This window comes from Pleurodeles waltl, chromosome 7 (genome assembly GCF_031143425.1).
Source record: "Pleurodeles waltl isolate 20211129_DDA chromosome 7, aPleWal1.hap1.20221129, whole genome shotgun sequence".
Classification (NCBI taxonomy): domain Eukaryota; kingdom Metazoa; phylum Chordata; class Amphibia; order Caudata; family Salamandridae; genus Pleurodeles; species Pleurodeles waltl.
In genome coordinates, this window is record NC_090446.1 from 971428650 (window position 1) to 971446537 (window position 17888).

At 45.2% G+C, this 17888-nt stretch overlaps 1 protein-coding gene across 3 annotated transcripts in view; it reads left to right on the forward strand.

Moving 5' to 3' along the window:
• The window catches only part of RPTOR (regulatory associated protein of MTOR complex 1), a 1432785-nt gene that overhangs the window by 843009 nt on the left and 571888 nt on the right, over positions 1–17888 (forward strand). For all 3 annotated transcript variants that reach the window (XM_069199733.1, XM_069199735.1, XM_069199734.1), the window contains exons 8-9: positions 5240–5340; positions 5783–5927. In XM_069199733.1, the coding sequence (XP_069055834.1) occupies positions 5240–5340; positions 5783–5927 (246 nt within the window). The remainder of the gene's footprint in view (positions 1–5239; positions 5341–5782; positions 5928–17888) is intronic.

The following is a 17888-nucleotide window of genomic DNA, read 5'->3' on the forward strand; positions in this document are numbered from 1 at the left end:
TAGAGTCCGTTCTGGGAATGAATCCTAAAACACCTTTAGCTGTCCATTCCTTCCTGAATTGAATTTATGCGACATGAAAGGGTGTGATTGGGTGGGCAGCAGACTGTTGGGGTGGGTAGTGGACTGTTGGGCAGGGTGTGGCGGAGTTCTTCAATAGCTGGTCGGGTTCATCTTTGGTTCTATAGATTGAAATTCCCCATCTTCTGTTGTATATTGAAAAAGAAATAAAAAGCAACGGAAACTAAATGGGTGCTGGAGAAGGTTGCTAGGGCCTGCCGGCCTGCCCAGATGAGCTCATTTCCTCCCTGCCTGGCACATTTTTTCGTATTTTTGTAGAGTTCCTAAAAGGCATGTCATACTGGATTGAGGCCAGGAGGCAATCTGTCATTTCAACCAAAAGTCATAAATGAAATGTGCTTGGGGTGCGTTATCAGAGGCTTCTCAGAGCGGGAGATGAAACGTCACTTTAAAGACATCCAGGGAAACAGACCGGAAAACAGACTCTAGGGATGTCGATTGTGCACACCCAGGCGGGGCAGAGTACCATGTTGACAGCATGAGAGGGCAGCCAGATGCTACTCAACAGAACTCCCACAGAAGGTCACGTATTTCGGCCGTATTGCTCTCTTCCTGAGAGGCAGGTGAGCTGTAACCTGCGAAATGTGTTTTCTATGTTCTGTCACTCTCCATGGTGCATGGTGACCGCTTTCACGGTCATGATCCGACAAGCAAATCTCGGCGGACTCCTTTACAAGGAATGAAAGGAACTTTGAGTATCTCCATGGTGAAGGATCCCACATGCCTCCTGTGTACTGCAGGTGATGGAGAAATGAACCCTCTTTGTACTTCCCCATTGGGCACACGACCTGTCCGCAAACTCCTTACACCCACACCCCGTTTGGCTGGCTTGTGTGCCAAGAACATTAGAGACTTGGCGAGCTAATGGCTCTTTTGCCACATGTCTCTTCTGGCCTGCACTGGATGCAGCTTGGTCTTACTCTGACGACTCCTCCTCTTTGAATTCCTGTTGTTCACATTTTAAGAGATGGCTCTCATCCTGGTGTTTGTCTACCAACTGGAGGTGCGGCTTCCTTAAAACGAAAGACACCTGCACCAGGATCACTGGCCGATTACTGTGGCAGCATGACTGCCTTCTATTGTGTTTTCTATTAACAATAAAAAGTGCAGTGATGTAACTGTGGTGCCCCTCCTTCCATGGTGGCATCTGTCACAGATTTCAGTGCAAGCTGCAAGTCACTAGTATGAAGCCATAACCAGTTTGCTTAGCTTTTCATCCACATGATATTGATTAGATGAATACCATTGATTTGAGTAATGACAGGGGATGATGAAGTATTAAGAGGGATTTCAGAGTGTGGTGTGCACCCTAAACATGGTCCATTTTATATAATCTTAATCAAAAGCAGGTAACGGAGGGGCTGTATCAAGAACAGTACTGCACAGCTGTCCGCTTTGACTGGCCTGTTAACCTTATGAAAGGGTGCACTCGTGAGCTGTGTATGATGCCTGTGGGAGTGTTCTGCACATGAGCCACAGAAAACGAGAATATGATGGCTGAAGATGTCTACTGGGCCCTCTCCTTCTAACTTGACACGAGCATCATACACAGATTAGACATAAGCTTTTCAAATGGCACAGCGGGGGCCTGGCCTGAGATTACAGTGTCAACCCGTATCTGAATTCCAAACTTTATAACAGCTTCTGGAGTAAGCCATGAATGCTCGACCTACCTTTATAAGCTAAGAGTGAAAGAGGTCCTTGGTTATTCAGATAGTGTTCAATAATACTTGTGGCCTGGTGGCACCGCTGGCAAATAGTTATAGTCCCTGATAATACTGCACTGTATTCATTGACTGCCCAAAGACCTGGAGAAACAGTTTTACAAATTAATTTACTTTGCATTTGACATTTTTGCTGGCAAACTTCCCCCAAAGTCATTATCCAAAGGTACACCCCCATCCACTTTCAACCAATTTCTAGGATAGTTCAGAATCAGTATAGCATGTTAGGATCATTCTTATGGCTGAGTAGCACAACACACACCCACTAAAGGGTTTTCCATGAAGGGCGCCTTTATCAAATGGTGGAATATGCTTTTTGTACTTTTCCTGTGTAATGAAAGATGAAGCTGTACTTTAAACTTAGCAAACAAACCTGGACCCCGTAGTGAAGAAACTAGAATCTGGGCCACGGTGATCAAACTACAGACAGCTGCAGTTTTCGGGGTGGGTAACTCCACTCTCACTCACTTATACTGGTATTCACTCTCAATCTCCACCCAGATATACAGACACACACTGAAATCACCCATTAACGATGCATGTGTAAACCATGCATTGTTGGTGTCCAAATTGCCTAAATCATCTGCTCTGTATCCTGCTGTAAAACTAGAGGCGTTCCTGCTCTGAAGAGGTTTGTATAGACCGTTCGTTCATATTTTTGAACCAGTATCTATCGCCTGTACTCCTTGCATCTATGTGTAAGTAGGATCCATATAAGCAATTTCTCTTTGATCATCGCTGCCTCTCCCGAAACTCAATCAAAAAGGTGGTCTGTTTATAGGCCCCGTGTTCAGCAGCTTTTCTTTTTGGCTGTTCCAAAGCGCCCGTGAGTAAATGAATGAGAGTACTTATACATGTTTTTATGCACACCGACTCTAAGTTTAGGCCGTCATACATGTGCGTGTCCGTGATCTGGAAGTCCTTCTATTGAGCCAAGTGAAGTCATATCATCATTTTTTGCCATATCTTCGGGGTATGCCCTACTTGAAATTTAGAAAGATGATTTATTGTTCGTACATACAAAGATTTGCTTTTTTCAGACCGGAAATTGATAATAAACCCACATGAAATTTATGTTGTGCTGGGATTAAGGCCAGTTTCTTCCTCACTTCGTGCAACTGAAGAAGTATATTTACTGACAGCCTTAACTCGAATTCTCACAAATGTAACTGGCAATTGGGCGTAAGGTGCCATGAGGTCTACTTTAGTTCTAAGGGTGGTTTAATAAAAAATTATGTATTCTGCCTCAGCAAGTAAAATGCAGATGTGGCTGTCTTTAGGACACAGGGACAGCTTCTTCTTGCTTTCCCTAGCAGAACGAGCAAGACCACTCATACCCGACTTCAGTGTTACTGATCTTAAGCCCTGCAAATTCGACCTTGTACATGTGTGCACTCTTGCCCCACTGAGGAGAGCCAAAGAGCATTACTCACTGTAGCACTATTTCATGTTTCCAGCATGTTGTCTTTCACTGAGCAACGTTGCCGACCTTGTATCATTCACTGTGCCAGTTTATGCTTTTGTTAATTAGTTGAGATTCGTCTGCGTCACAAATAATATTTAATGCATGAAAGGACTTGAGCATAGTGTATTCTCTTTATGCTGTTTTTCACTGCTCCCTCTGCTGGCTCCCTCTGTTCCCCTGCCGCTGTCCTCCACACCCTGTTCCTCTCTTCAGTCTGCTACGACCTTGGCATGGTCCGCTGCCTACTAAGATTTGTCCACTGCCCTCCTGTGCACTGTCCACCCCAGTGCTTAATTTGAGCCAGTGGTTTCTGGTGCGGAGCACTGGCACGTGCTTTTAAGGGCCGGCAATTATTTTTCTGCCTCGTGCATTTACTGAGAGCAAAAGACACATATGGAAAATTCGGAGGAGGAGAAAAATGAAAAAGCGTCACAAAGGAGAAAGCAGAAAGCTGCAAGAGTGAGCTAAAGGGGCAGCGAGTGGCTGTAAATGGATTACAGAGGTCCGAGATGGCTTCAGGGTTACACTGCCTCTACTCCTTGCTCGCACATTTAATTGCAGCAGCCAAGTGTTTAAGAGGAGAGCTTTGGGCACCAGCAAGTTTTTATTTACAAATTAAGCACTGGTCCACTCCTTCCCCTTTGCTTTGTCCTCTGCCCCTGTGCGCCGTCTGCTGCTTCCTCTGCTCTCCCCTCTTCCCCAGCTCACTACCATAATTCTCAAGCTTCTTTAATTGTTCCCTGTTCCCTTTATGTCCCACACATCCCCTCTCCGGCAAAGTACAAGAGCATTAGGATGTGTCCAATGATATTCAAGAACAAGCTTTATTTGGTCAATTAACTATCAAAGTATCACAATACATAAAAAAGAAAATCTCATTTTATAACCTATACAATCATTAAATAATTTAATAAAAAAACTGATAAATATATACGTATAATATCAAACTACTCATCTAAAATCCCACCTGGACAATCTTCATGAGTCCTTATTGAAAAGGCGATAACGTATATGCCATGCTGCCACTAAAAACTTGGTAACTGCAAGAATTAATTCATTTGAACTTTGACTTTTTAAAACCCTTATTGTTATACTATGATTTTTCAGCCCCAATTCTCAACAATTTTTACGGATCCATTTTGGCCAAGGAATAAAATAGGCAGGGCAAAAGAACATACAATGTTCAACTGTTTTCGGGGCACCACCACATACTGGGCATATGTCAGAAATAGGAGTTAGCCCCCAACTTCTAGTTAAGGACAACAACGGTAAGGTCCCAAAATTAAATCTAGCATATAAACCTTTGCCCTGTAGGTCGGGTATAATATCTAAATAAGGTTCATACTGTGGGTACCACTTAAAATCAATAAAAAGATTAGTTAATCGACCATGAGATTTGAGACAAATATAGTTATTCCTTACATAGGATCAGTAGGCTGATTTCAAAACATTTTTATGGGATTTCACTAAGTTGTGGGGATTCTCCCAATAATCTCCCAACCCCAACATTCAAAGCCAGTTAGACACATGTCTGATCCAAGGAATAGTAGCAGCATTTGGTCTCTTTTATAAATTGAGCAATGAGACCTTATATATATCCAGTTCAGGGATAGTCCAAATCCTTATACAATATAATAAGGGTCTTAAAGCAATTAAATTGGCTTCTCGATTTAACCCCAGGTCGAGAAACATTAGAATCAGTGGGGTACTGCGAGGGCACGCAATCAAAGCCCCCTCAAAATAGTTTTCACCCACAGTTAACTTATTACTATTGGATGATCCCCATACCTCTGCGCCATAGATAGCAGCTCCCTGCGCCTTAGCCATATAAATTTTGATAGCTGGGGATACTGATTTTGTTATAGAACTTTTGTAAAAGCACAGAATAGATGCTGCTCTATGCAATGATATCAAGAGCTTGTCTGCTGCGCTTCATATTTCTGATTTGATAGTTGTTTACCTCTCCTCACAGGATTCCTGGGAGACTGAATGATCGACGGACACCCTTGGGAGAACTCAACTGGATATTTACAGCCATCACTGACACAATCGCATGGAATGTGCTGCCTCGAGGTAAGACATCTCATGACAGTATAACATGAATGGTTCTTCATGAAAGTTAGATGCACCAGCCACTCTAAAGTCCTCAGCAGCTACATTGCTGCTAAGGACCTTCCCAGAAGTAAATAAATGCACCAAATATTCACTGACACCACAACATGGGCAAGAGTTCCCCAAGGTAAAGAATCACTGTGAGCCACCACTATTATGTGGTATGTTCTTCTCAGTGGTAACACAGCACCTTTCTGACATAATAAAGAGGTACCACTGGGGGTTATCTACACGTAAGCGCTTATATTGTGGGCCCTAGAAAGGGCCTTTCTATTTTATTACGTAATGTATAGAACCTGGACATAGACCATGAGGTGTTAAGGTTTTGTGCATCAGGAAAGGTGCTGTAGCAATTTATAGCATAACCCTTCCCCTCTTCTAACTAGGCCTGCTTTTCTTGCAGATCTTTTCCAGAAGCTCTTCAGGCAAGACCTGCTTGTTGCCAGCTTGTTCCGTAACTTCTTGTTGGCTGAGAGGATCATGAGGTCTTACAACTGCACACCAGTGAGCAGTCCTCGCCTCCCACCCACATATATGCATGCAATGTGGTAAGTGAATGCCTTAGCTCTTTAATGCAAGTTGTGTCTGTCAGGCAGGTAATGTTGAGAGACAGGGCCTTCCTTCGTATTCTGATGTTGCTTAGTGGAATAGGTGTTTCATTAGGACAGGATCTTGTTTCCTCAAAGTCGTGGTCAATGATGTTTAAATCTGTGCTGTGAGTTGACTGCATTCATCTGGAGGACTGAATAGAGGTAAGAAAGGTGTCCTTAGTGCGGGGAATAGTGTGAATGAATCCAAAGTATTGTGTAGTTCGCGTGCTTGTTCACGTAGCACGTTAGATGATGTACATGTATCTTCAGTACTCATAGTGGTCTATGCTTATCCTTACTTTACGAGGACTCTTTCCTTTTCTCAAATGTACATGGTGCTTGCATTTCTTATAAGGCACTGTCCCAGACATTAACCTTGATTGTTAATTTCTCCGAGTTTGTTGTCACCTGAAAGTCTTCTAGCCTTTATTTCATAACCCCCTCACCCATGCCAAAAAGGATAACTTCTGGCTTTGAAGTGTAGGCTTCTGGAAAGTGTGCAACTTATTACTTTGTGGTATCGGCCTGTACTAATGCTGAGTGTAAAGAGATACATGAGTTGTTTCTTTAAAATGCTGTCTCTAAGTTGTTTCACGTAGGGGCTCCTTCTTCTTGGATGCTTCTTTTTGAAAGGTGTTGTCTCTTTGATACTTATTATATATTTTCTGTATGGAGTTGTGAAAGATCTTTCCTAGAAATCAAAAATATAATGGGAGAGAGATTGCCTCTCTTCACTGGCCCACCGACCACAGAGAATTGCAGACACCTCTGTCTTTCAGATAATTCGGTGAACATAATTCAGTACGGTGGTCCTCACTTTAGCTCGTTCTCACTCTCTAATTGTCTCGCTGTCCTAATAGTTCTATTTGTCTTGATGAATAATTGCTCTTGACAAAAGTGCAAGGAACACTCTAAAGCTCAGATTATATGGTGGTTGTGAGGCAGTAGTTGAATTTTGTGTGTCAAGCCCCTGCTCTTAACCAGCTCCTCCACTTGCCCGCACCAGTAACCCCCATACCAATAATGCTTTTGGTCGTTAAAGCAGTCCTTAAACAGTCAGACTTGTTAGAAAACTTCCTGCCTTGTTCCTGGTAGGGGACAGTCAGCACACAGCTCTTTTTTAAAAAATATTTTCATTTTCAACAACCTTGCAGCACATCATATGCTAATCACTGGCGAGGGACATGGTTGACAAATGTAAACAACACAGGTAGTCTGGTAGCATGGCAGTAGTCAGGGTGAAGTCCAATAGTGCATAACTGTTCACACAGCAAAATACAACAGCAGACCGAACGTAGGTGTCACAACATTTGCATCCTCCAACCTAAGAAGGCTGAGCAGCCGACCCCTCTACCGTTTTTTCAGTACTGCAACATCACTCAGGGCAACTACACACCGGACGATGCTTGCAGAGCCATACAGTCAAGTCATCTATCGTTAAGCCTGTGACACTATCTAAGTTCCTATTTTGCTTTCTCCTGCATCAGCTCTCTCATCTTGGTCTGGCAAAGAACACTTTGTATGGCCCCCAAATATCGTCAGTACACAGTTTTAACATCCTGGAAACTCCAGTACACAGTGGCGGCTACCACTGATTGGGGGCGGATAAAAAATTTGAAAAACACTTACCTGTGCAATTGGGAGACACGTTAGTCTCCTCCATCCACAGGCTCCCACACTTCCCTCAGCCAATCGTGATGCTGCTATTACCAGAATGACAGCATCGTTGTGACTGGTGTGAGCAGACTGCTTTGGCGCTCACACAGGGAGTGGGACCCTGTGCAATTTCTCCTCCCGGCTGTGCAATACAGCCGGTTAGAGAAATGCAAATTGCGCACGTCTGTTTGGCCGGCCCAACATGGCCGGCCAAACAGACATGTACACTTAAAGGTGCACATAACACTCCTCCTCCAGCCCTCATCCAGCCTGGTCCCGTCCCAACCTGGCTCCAAATGGTGAATAAAATGATAATAACATTGCGTTATCATCATTTTCCTTTTACTGAATGCAGTGTGGCGATGCTCCACCGCCTTAGCAAGGAGCCGCTGCTACCAGTACAATTCTTGAAAGTCCATGTTTGAGAGGTATCTTTTGGAAGTAATATACCTAGATGTCCAGTGTTTATTCAATGGGGGCTGGGGGGGTGCTAACAGAAGAAGGACCCAGCTCTACTCAGCATTTCAGCAGCCAGGCCAAATTTATGGTTCTCAACAGTGCCTCAAGAACAATTGCTAATAGCTGCATAACATGCCTTTGGTCAAAGAATGAGCAGGCAGTCAAATGGGTAGAGCCACTTCTGGAGTCCTGTGAGCTCTGCCCCAGCTTCATCTCCTCCATGTGCCGTCCATTTTCCTTCCTATGCTTTACTTTTGCCTTTCGGCTCTGATTCTCACGCCTCCTCTTTGTGACATTGCTCCGCGTGAACTATGGCATTGGCAAGCCCTTAAGGGTCAGCACCTAGAGCACGTTCAAATCTAGGTGCATCACAGTGGTGTTGCAGGTGCTCCACCTAAATCACTGCAGAAACCCCTCAGGGAGAGGTATGTCAGCACATTAGTTTTCCCTTTGTGTGTGGCACTTCAGACACTTTTAGTTGTTGCTGCACACATTGTTCTGGTAAACAACATATTTTTAGACACAATGTTGATTTTCCAAGGAGTGGTAATGTTGGCATATTAGCAGGTAGACTATGACGGTATGCAGACTTTGGCCCGTACCGATGGGAATTTCACCAACTGCACTGCAGTCCTTAATTAGACAGCACTGCAGTTGTAGGTGGTGAAATGCCTGTGGACATGGGAGGGTCGTAAAAAAAAAAGGGTTTGCAATACACTAGGTCCTGCATTTGCTTGAGTTAGAGCTGTTGGCATTGTAAACTGATAACTGGACTTTTATTGCCACATAAATTGGTCAACCCTGCCTCATAATTTGATCTTTCCCGGCCACATAATTCTAGTTGGCCTACATATAACTAAAGCACTTCCATTTACCTTCTTCCTCTATCTGCCACAAAAAATGAAAATGTTGCCATTTAGAATTCTAATTTAAATCTGCCATGCTTATTCCAATAGAATACTACTTTCACCACCCCACCTCAAAGTTGTTGGCTGTCATATACAATTCCCCCAAAAAAGACACCGGGCAGCCACAGTGAAATGACAAGAGAAATAAACTAGAAGGGTCACCCAACATATCAAGAGTGTTTAAACAGTCATAGTGTAATAAGGATGTTAAGTTGGCCTGAGTCATGGTCATAATTGCAATAAGGTGAGATTAATAAAACCTATACAATTATCATATAAACCCCCCAAAAACTTTTTCAGAAATAAACTTTTGGCATTCCAATGTAATTACAAATTAAGCACTATCAGTGCTTCCTTTGTAAATAATCACGTGGTACCTAATGCTTCCCTTTCCAACGCTAGGCTGTTGCAGTTCAATGTGAATTCTGAGACATTATTATTCTAAAGCCATCTCAGTCATTTTTAATATTTGTACAACTACTTTTAACCCCTTTAGCTTACTCTTGCAGTGCTTAATTTGTAAATAATCATGTGCCAGTGCCTAAAGCTTTCCTTTGCAACGCACGGCTGTTGCAGTTCAGTGTGAATACTGAGGCACCATGTGAGCTAAAGGAGTTAAGAGGCTGTACATACATTAAAAATGCCTGAGAACGGTTTTAGAATAACAGTGCCTCAGTATTCACGTTGAACTACAACAGCTGTGCATTGCATAGAAAAGCTTTAGGCACCGGCACGTGATTATTTACAAATTGAGCACTGCGCTAAAGGGGTTAAAAGTGGCTGTACATATATTAAAAATGCCTGAGATGGCTTTAGAATAATTCTGCCTCATTATTCACATTGAACTGCAGCAGCCTCGCGTTGCAAAGGAAAACTTTAGCCACTGGCATGTGATCAATTTAGGCACTGCTGCCCCATAGTATAGACACGGAGTAAGATTTTTAAAAAAGGGCCGGTCTGCTAGGTGTAACAAAGCAGCCTCAAGGCTATACAAACTTAAAGCATGTAGCAATGACATCAAGGGATTTTTGAAAGGCAAGCCCAGGAACGAATGAAAGTGATGGGCATGAGATGGGTGTGGTCAAAGCCCACAGAATAGATGACAACATTTTCCAAGCGCTTGCATGCTAGATCTGTAAAGAAAAAAGCAATCACTGTGGGGCAAACACTGAAGTCCAGAGTGTGTTGGTGTTTGTCCCATAGTGAAATGTCCACAGTCGATTATGACATCTTCCTTTGAAAGCTAAAAGTTGGGAACTAAATTTTATTTTGGCTTTCACAATTGTGCAAAGTGACACTATGACATTTATTCATTGAAGGTTCTTGGTATAGCACTCGACTCACTCCCGAAGCAGTATCTCTGCTGTGCACTAAATTTGGCAGGCAAAAGACTGGTTTAGAACAGCCTTTTTCACATCTTTTTGAAACTTTTATAAACTGTGTAGGAACGTAGGTAAAAAGGAAGTTTATTCCAATTATATGGGGCTGTGTATGAAGGATCTGCCCCCAAATCTTGAGGTGCGAATACGTGAGGTTCGCAAGCGTACTTTATTTAAAGATCCTAATTGCCTCAAACGCTGATAATGATTAAGACGCAAGTACAGACAGACAGGAAGCGCTTTGAAGAGTGTTTTATGTTCAGACTACAAAGTTTAATAACGACCTGCTTTCTAATAGGCAGCCAGTGCAGTCTTCTTAGAACAGGGGAGGAGAAGGGCCATGTCAGGAGGTTGCAAATCAGCAGAGCAGCTGTGTTCTGTGCTACCTGCAACTTGGTTAGCAAGGAGTCATTTGTTGCTGCCAGTAAAGCATTCCCATAGTCCAGATGACTGATTATAAGAGCGGTGGTCCTGAGTAATAACAGGCATAAGGTGAAATGGTTGGATATTTCCAGCAACAAGGCCTCATTGAAGGGGATTTATGGAGCTGTCTACAATGCACTAGTTCACTGTTTAGACCGGGAGAGCACCCCCTTCAGATATTGACCATGCATGCATTCTTGTTTGAGCAATTGAAACCTTTTTTGAGAGGAAGGCTCCATCGCGTAAATTGGTATCTAGAACCCATGAATGGTTTGACAGAAACTGCAGAGCGGCTAAAACAGCTCTGGTGGAAGCCCCGCGCCGCCTCCTTCTCCATCAGTTTTCTCCTTTTTGCTATTCCCCTGCCGCTGCGTCCCGCGGCCCCTCCCGCCTCACCCCTCCTTCCTCACCGTCTGTTTTCTCCTTTTTGCTATTCCCCTGCAGCTGCGTCCCCACGCCCCTCCCGCCTCCCCCCTCACCTCCGTTTTCCTTTTGTTTTCCCGCCGCTGCCATCCCCTGTGGCCCCACCCCCCAGCCTTCCAATTCGCCCAGCCCTCCCTCCTCCCAGCTGCTACTCCCTCCCTCCTTCCCATTTATGGCACGCCGCTGGCGTGCCAAAGGCAAGCCTGTCCGCGCCCAGCGCCAGTCCCCCTGGCCCCCTCAGACAAATCTACTCCCCTCTCACCCTCCATTCACTGAACCCAGGCCCTCGCCCTACCTGCACCCTTTCCAGCCCCACACACACTCATGGTCCCTTCACCTGCCACACCTGTCATTTCTCCTGCTCCTCATCCCTCACACCACACACCAACCATAACGACCCCGACAACAAACACAACACCCCCAACACAATACACACCTACTCTGCTCCAAACCCCCACCAACCAGCCCCGCAGCACACCACCCCACAACTAGAACACACCCCGCAACAACACCCTCATGCACCACACCAACATCACAACCACCTCAACTGCCTGCTCCTCAACACCTGCTCCCTTCACAAACATGCCATAGAACTCTGGGACCTCATCACATCACACTCACCTGAAATCGCCTTCCTCACGGAAACCTGGACCAACCCCTCCTCGGAACCCGACATAGCCATCCCCAAGGGATACAAACTCCAACGCAAAGACTGCCTCAACAGGCCAGGTGGTGGCATCGCCATCCTACACAGGGACACCATCAACGTCACCACCAGCTCCCAAGACACTATCGACAACACAGAACACATGCACTTCCTAATCCTCATTAACAACAACTCCACCCTCAGAGGTACACTAATCTACAGACCACCAGGACCACACCCCGCCTTCTGCGACACCATAGCAAACACCATCAGCTTGCACACCCTCACCTCCACAGACTACATCCTCCTCGGTGATTTCAACTTTCACTTGGAGAACCTTCAAGACCACAACTCTACCTCCCTCATAGACAACCTCACCAACCTCTGACTCAAACAACTGGTCACCGCACCCACCCACTCAGCAGGACACACGCTCAACGCAATTTTCACCTCAAGCCAACACATAGCCTACACCCACACCACCGAACTCCTCTGGACTGACCACCACTGCGTCCACTTCTCCTTCACCAAACCCCCCACACACCACCACCAACACACCACACCCTACCGCATGTGGGACAAGATCCCCACAGAACGCCTGAACTCCCAACTGGCACACAACCTCACCCCCCACACCAACGACCCCAACACAGGAGCACACAACCTCTCTAAATGGATCACTACTTGCGCAGACACACTAGCCCCCCTCAGAAAACAGATCGCCACCCGCAACATCAAGAAACGCCCCATGGTTCACCCCCAAACTCCAAGCGCAAATGCCGCCAAGCGGAGAAAATATGGCGACAAGAACCCTCTACAACCAACCTCTCCACCCTCAAAACCACCATTTGCACCCATCACCAACTCATATGCACCGCCTAAAGAGATCACTACAAGACACGCCTTGATAACAACTCTCTAAACAGAAAAGAACTCTTCACCATTATTAAAGAGCTAGCCAAACCTAAAGCCAGCAACATAGACCCCACACACACACACAGCCCCTATGTGACGCCCTCTCCAACCACTTCCACCACAAAATCCTGGACATCCACAACAGCTTCATACCACACACACCCCTCACTCACCCAATTCAACCCCCACTCATGACCCCCCCCCCCCCCCTCCCAACCACACTCACCACCTGGGCCCCCCCACACACGAAGAAACTGAAAAAAAACAGGAACTCCATCCACGCCGGATCCCCCTCTAACCCCTGTCCACATCGCATCTACAACAAAGCCAGCACAACCATCGCCCCCATACTCCGGGACATAATCAACTCCTCTTTCGACTCCGCCACCTACCCTGACCCCTGGAAGCACGCGGAAATCACTGCGGTCCTAAAAAAGAAAAAAGAAAAACAAAGCCGACCCGGAGATCCTCTCCAACTATCGCCCCATCTCCCTCCTCCCTTTCCCCGCCAAGGTTGCTGAGAAACTAGTCAACACCTGCCTATCCCACTTCCTAGAAGAAAACAACACTCTTGACCCCTCACAATCCGGGTTCCGCAAGAACCACAGCACGGAAACCGCCCTCATCGCATGCACTGACGACATCAGGACCAAAGTCGACAAAGGCTAGACTGTCGCACTCATCCTCCTAGACCTCTGCGCAGCCTTTGACACTGTCTGCCACCACACACTCCGAACAAGCCTCCACAACATAGGAATTCGCCACAAAGCCTTAGACTGGCTCACCTCCTTCCTCACCGACCGGACCCAGAGAGTCCGCCTTCCACCTTTCCACTCCACCGCTACCAAGATCATCTGCGGAATCCCCCAAGGGTCCTCCCTCAGCCCCTCACTCTTCCACATTTACATGATCCCCCAGCCAACATCCTCCGACCACACAGAATCACTATCCTCTCCTACGCAGATGACACCCAACTCATCCTCTCTCGCACCTGCAACCCCACCACCGCCAAAACCAACCTACACGCTGCTCTCCTCAACACCACCTCAAGCTTAACTCCAACAAAACCGAGATCATCATCTTCGGCCCCAACAAAACCATATGGGACGACTCCTGGTGGCCCACCGCCCTAGGCCCCGCACCCACCCCCGCAAACCACACACGCAACCTCAGCATCATCCTGGACCCCTCCTTCTCCATGACACAGCAAATCAATGCACTATCCTCCTCCTGCTTCCACACACTCCGCACTCTAAAAAAAAAAAAAAAAAAATCTTTCAAATGGATTCCCTCAGAGACCAGGAAGACGGTCACCCATGCTCTCAACAGCAGCAGACTAGACTACGGTAACGCCCTCTACGCTAGCACCACACTCAAACGCAAACTCCAGAGAATCCAGAACACAGCTGCACGCCTCATCCTTGGCCTCCCCTGCCACAAACGAATCTCACCACACCTCAAATCCCTTCACTGGCTCCCTATAGACAAGAGAATCACTTTCAAGATCCTCATCCACGCACACAAATCCCTCCACAACACCGGCCCGACCTACCTCAACGAAAGAGTGAACTTCTACACTCCCACCCGCAACCTCCGATCAGCCGACTTCGCACTAGCTACAGTCCCCCGCATCCAACGAACCACCACAGGAGGCAGGGCCTTCTCCTACCTCGCCCCCTCAACCTGGAACTCCCTCCCCACCAACCGCCGCAAAACCAAAGACGACCTACTCTTCAGAAAAAACCTCAAGACATGGCTGTTCGAACAGTAAACCCACCCACCCCACACACAAGTGCCTTGAGACCCTCACGGGTGAGTAGCGCGCTCTATAAATTGTTTGATTGATTGATTAAAAAGCAACCTGAGGCCAGATATTTTAAAAGCTAGGCAGGATTATGCACAAGCTATTGAATCCAGTGAGTGTTCGTGGGAAGTTGTGGTTTGGAAGGATCTGTTGGAACCTGCAAAGGGAGGAAGAATGCTAAGATTGTTCTGGCATCTTGTCACTCACAATTAGCCACAAAGATTATGCTTATTCTCAATGTCACATTTCCGAGGCAGATTGGATAGGACATTTGTCAGCCCTCTACGCAGAGCCTCCCCACAAATCGCTTCCACCCAATCCAGGAATTCTGCTTTCTAGTGGTGCCGGATTGGAAAAGGTAGTGTCTTTTTCTATCGAAGAATCTTTTAATGCTCTTAAGGGATTGAAATTGGGGAAATCCCATGGGATGGACGGGATCCCATTGGATATGTTGTGTGCAAAACCCCAGATCTGGGTTCCTTATATTAAGGTTTTGATTAATGCAATTGCAGCAGGCACCCCCATCCAACATCATGGAGTGGGGCTGAAATAATATCCATCTATAGAAAGGGCTCAAGGCAAAAAACAGGAAATTATCACCCTATTTCCGTGATAGACAACATATAAAAAAATATATAGCAAGCATCTCTTGGTAAAACTCTGGGACTGGATCAGATCCAACAAGGCCCTATCACACCTCCAAGCTGGCTTCATTCCTAAAACAAGTACAGTGTATCAAATCTTTCAGTTATTAACCATAAAAGCAGATTGTCAACCAGGATCAGGGGTCGCTTTTCATCGCCTTTGTAGATCTTTGTGTGGCCTTTGACCTTGTCCCAAGGGCAAAACTTTGGGAGGTCTTAACTAAAATTGGGGTTCTATTGTCACTGATTCGGAATTTGTGTAGTGAGAAGTTTGCTAGAGTTAGATGGGGCTAGGGGTGGGGGAGAGACAGGGGATGGGGAACCACAGATAATTTTCCAGTAAAGTTATTTTTACTGTTCATCAATGAAAGTATCTTTTACCTGATGAATTGCATAGGCGATGCTCCAAAGATAGCTGGCTCCATAGTTCCATATCTGCTATTTGCGGACGTCACATTCCTCATCCAAAACTGTTGAGGGCTTCAACGCGCTTTTGGGGAATTTCAACCAATTTTGCAAGGTCTGTGGCCTTGAGGTAAATAGGTTTAAAACGAAATACGTGGTATTTTCACACAGCAAGAAAGTCAAGGGGAATGTGGCCCTAGATGGATTAAAATTGGATAGGGTTTTAGAATTTGACTATTTAGCAGTGAAACTGTCAGATTCTAACAGTTGGTCAGCCCAGATCGGGAAAAGCACTCTGTCCCTCAAGCGTAAAGCTGGGTCTAACGTCAGATTTGCAAGTAAAACCTGTTATTACTATCTATCACCAGCTCTGGAAATATATAGGGCCCAAGCGTGTAGTGCTGCTCTCTATGGTCCTGAACTATGGGGTCATTGTAATCTCGATGTGCTAAACAAAGGGGAGAATTCTTTACTAAGATCTCTTTTGAAGTTACCTAAAAGTACACCACTTATCCCCTTAAAGATTGGGTAAGGTTATGGTCCACCAAGCAACTTATCCCCTACAGACAGTGCGTTACCGTAATTTTAACCCACCAGTTGGCTCCTAGGATCCCGTGGTTAGTCCATGTTAAGTCTTGGCTGGCTAAGCTAGGTTTGGTTGATTTCTGGCTTCACCGGCTTCAGTGACCACCAGTTCCCAGGGTCTTATCAAAGATCTTTACTGGAAAGTTGTTTTGGGCCTTAAAATATCTGTTGTTTCCTTGGGCAGCCTTACAGACTAGCATTTGTCTTTCAAATGTGGTTCTTTTTTAGGATTTAATGGACTATCTGAGCATTCCAAAGGTAAGGTCTCTTTATGTCAAATTCAGATTGTGGATCTTATCTACCGCATCATTAACAGCTTCTTGGGGGAATAATATTAACTCCTCTAACCTCTGCCCAATGGGTTGTTCGACAGTGGAGAACAATGAGCACATCTTGTGTATTTTGTGGTGCTTATACCAAACAGCGTGCTCCTTGGATCATCTTTGTGCTGCCTCTTGGGGATTGACAATAGGCATACCACCCTGAGGATATGTAGGACAGATACTAGGAACTGTGTTTTTACTCGGTTGCCCATTACTTAAATTCTGTATGGCACCTCAGGATAAAAAGCAATAAGTCTCCAATGCATCACGAACCTTAATTTTAGTTGCGATAATGACTTTTTGGAATGATTTTAAGTTATTCCTTTGTCCCTTATTTTATCTCTATCTGGTATCTTAGGCAAAGAAGCAGCAAGCCCCCAATGCATTTTAACTTTAACTGGGTCTTAGACATTTTTGAATGATTTAAAGTGACCTTTCATATCTTTTCTCCAAGTTCTATAACTAGGCAATACGACTTTGTTGAAAGGCCCTATTTAGCTATGTTATAGAAAGATCAATATTTAATGCCTTATTGTATTGAAATAATTCTGTTTTGTCTTGTTTTATGTTGACGTTTTTGTGTGTAATTTTATGGTTTTTATAGCTGAAATAAAGTTGAATGATGATGATGATTATAAGAGCCTGGACAGGGGTTTTTCTGGCGCTGTCAGGCAGCCAGGGAAACATTTTCCTTAGAAGCCTCACTGTGGCAAAAGCAAGTGACATGTTGTTGATTTGATCTTTTATGGACGGTGACTGTTTTTTTCTTTCCAAGATTTTCTCTACCTGTTTAGGAGCAGAACCAAGTTCCACAGGCCGCCAGTACTCCCACCATATCTCCTTGGCTTTACCAAATAACATGATCTCCATCTTCTCACTATTTAGCTGGAGGCAGTTGTTATTCATCCAGGTGGTAATTTCCCACATGCAGCCCACAAATTTTTATCTTCCTCTGTCTGGATCAGGGCCAAAGGGGATGAGAAGTTGTGTATCATAGATATTGAAAATGTTGGGATCAGGCATGATCCCTGGGGGACTCCCTTGTTGGTATCTTTCCATTTTGACTTGAAGGAGCAAAGGCAGACATTTTCCATACAGTTCACCAGGAAAATTCCCGAACCAGTAAAGCACTGTACCATGAAGGTCTATCTTCATGTAGTCTGCAGTTTAAAATGGAATGGGAGACAGTGTCGAAGGCTGCCAATACCATACCAGAGACATACAATACCATCAGCCAATCTTTGCTTTTCAACCAACAGCTGTTTAAATGGTGGGGCGCGTGTATTTTTGTTTTTAACACCATCTTTATCAGATCAAAACCCCAGCATGCAAACTGCTGTTGGAGAAAA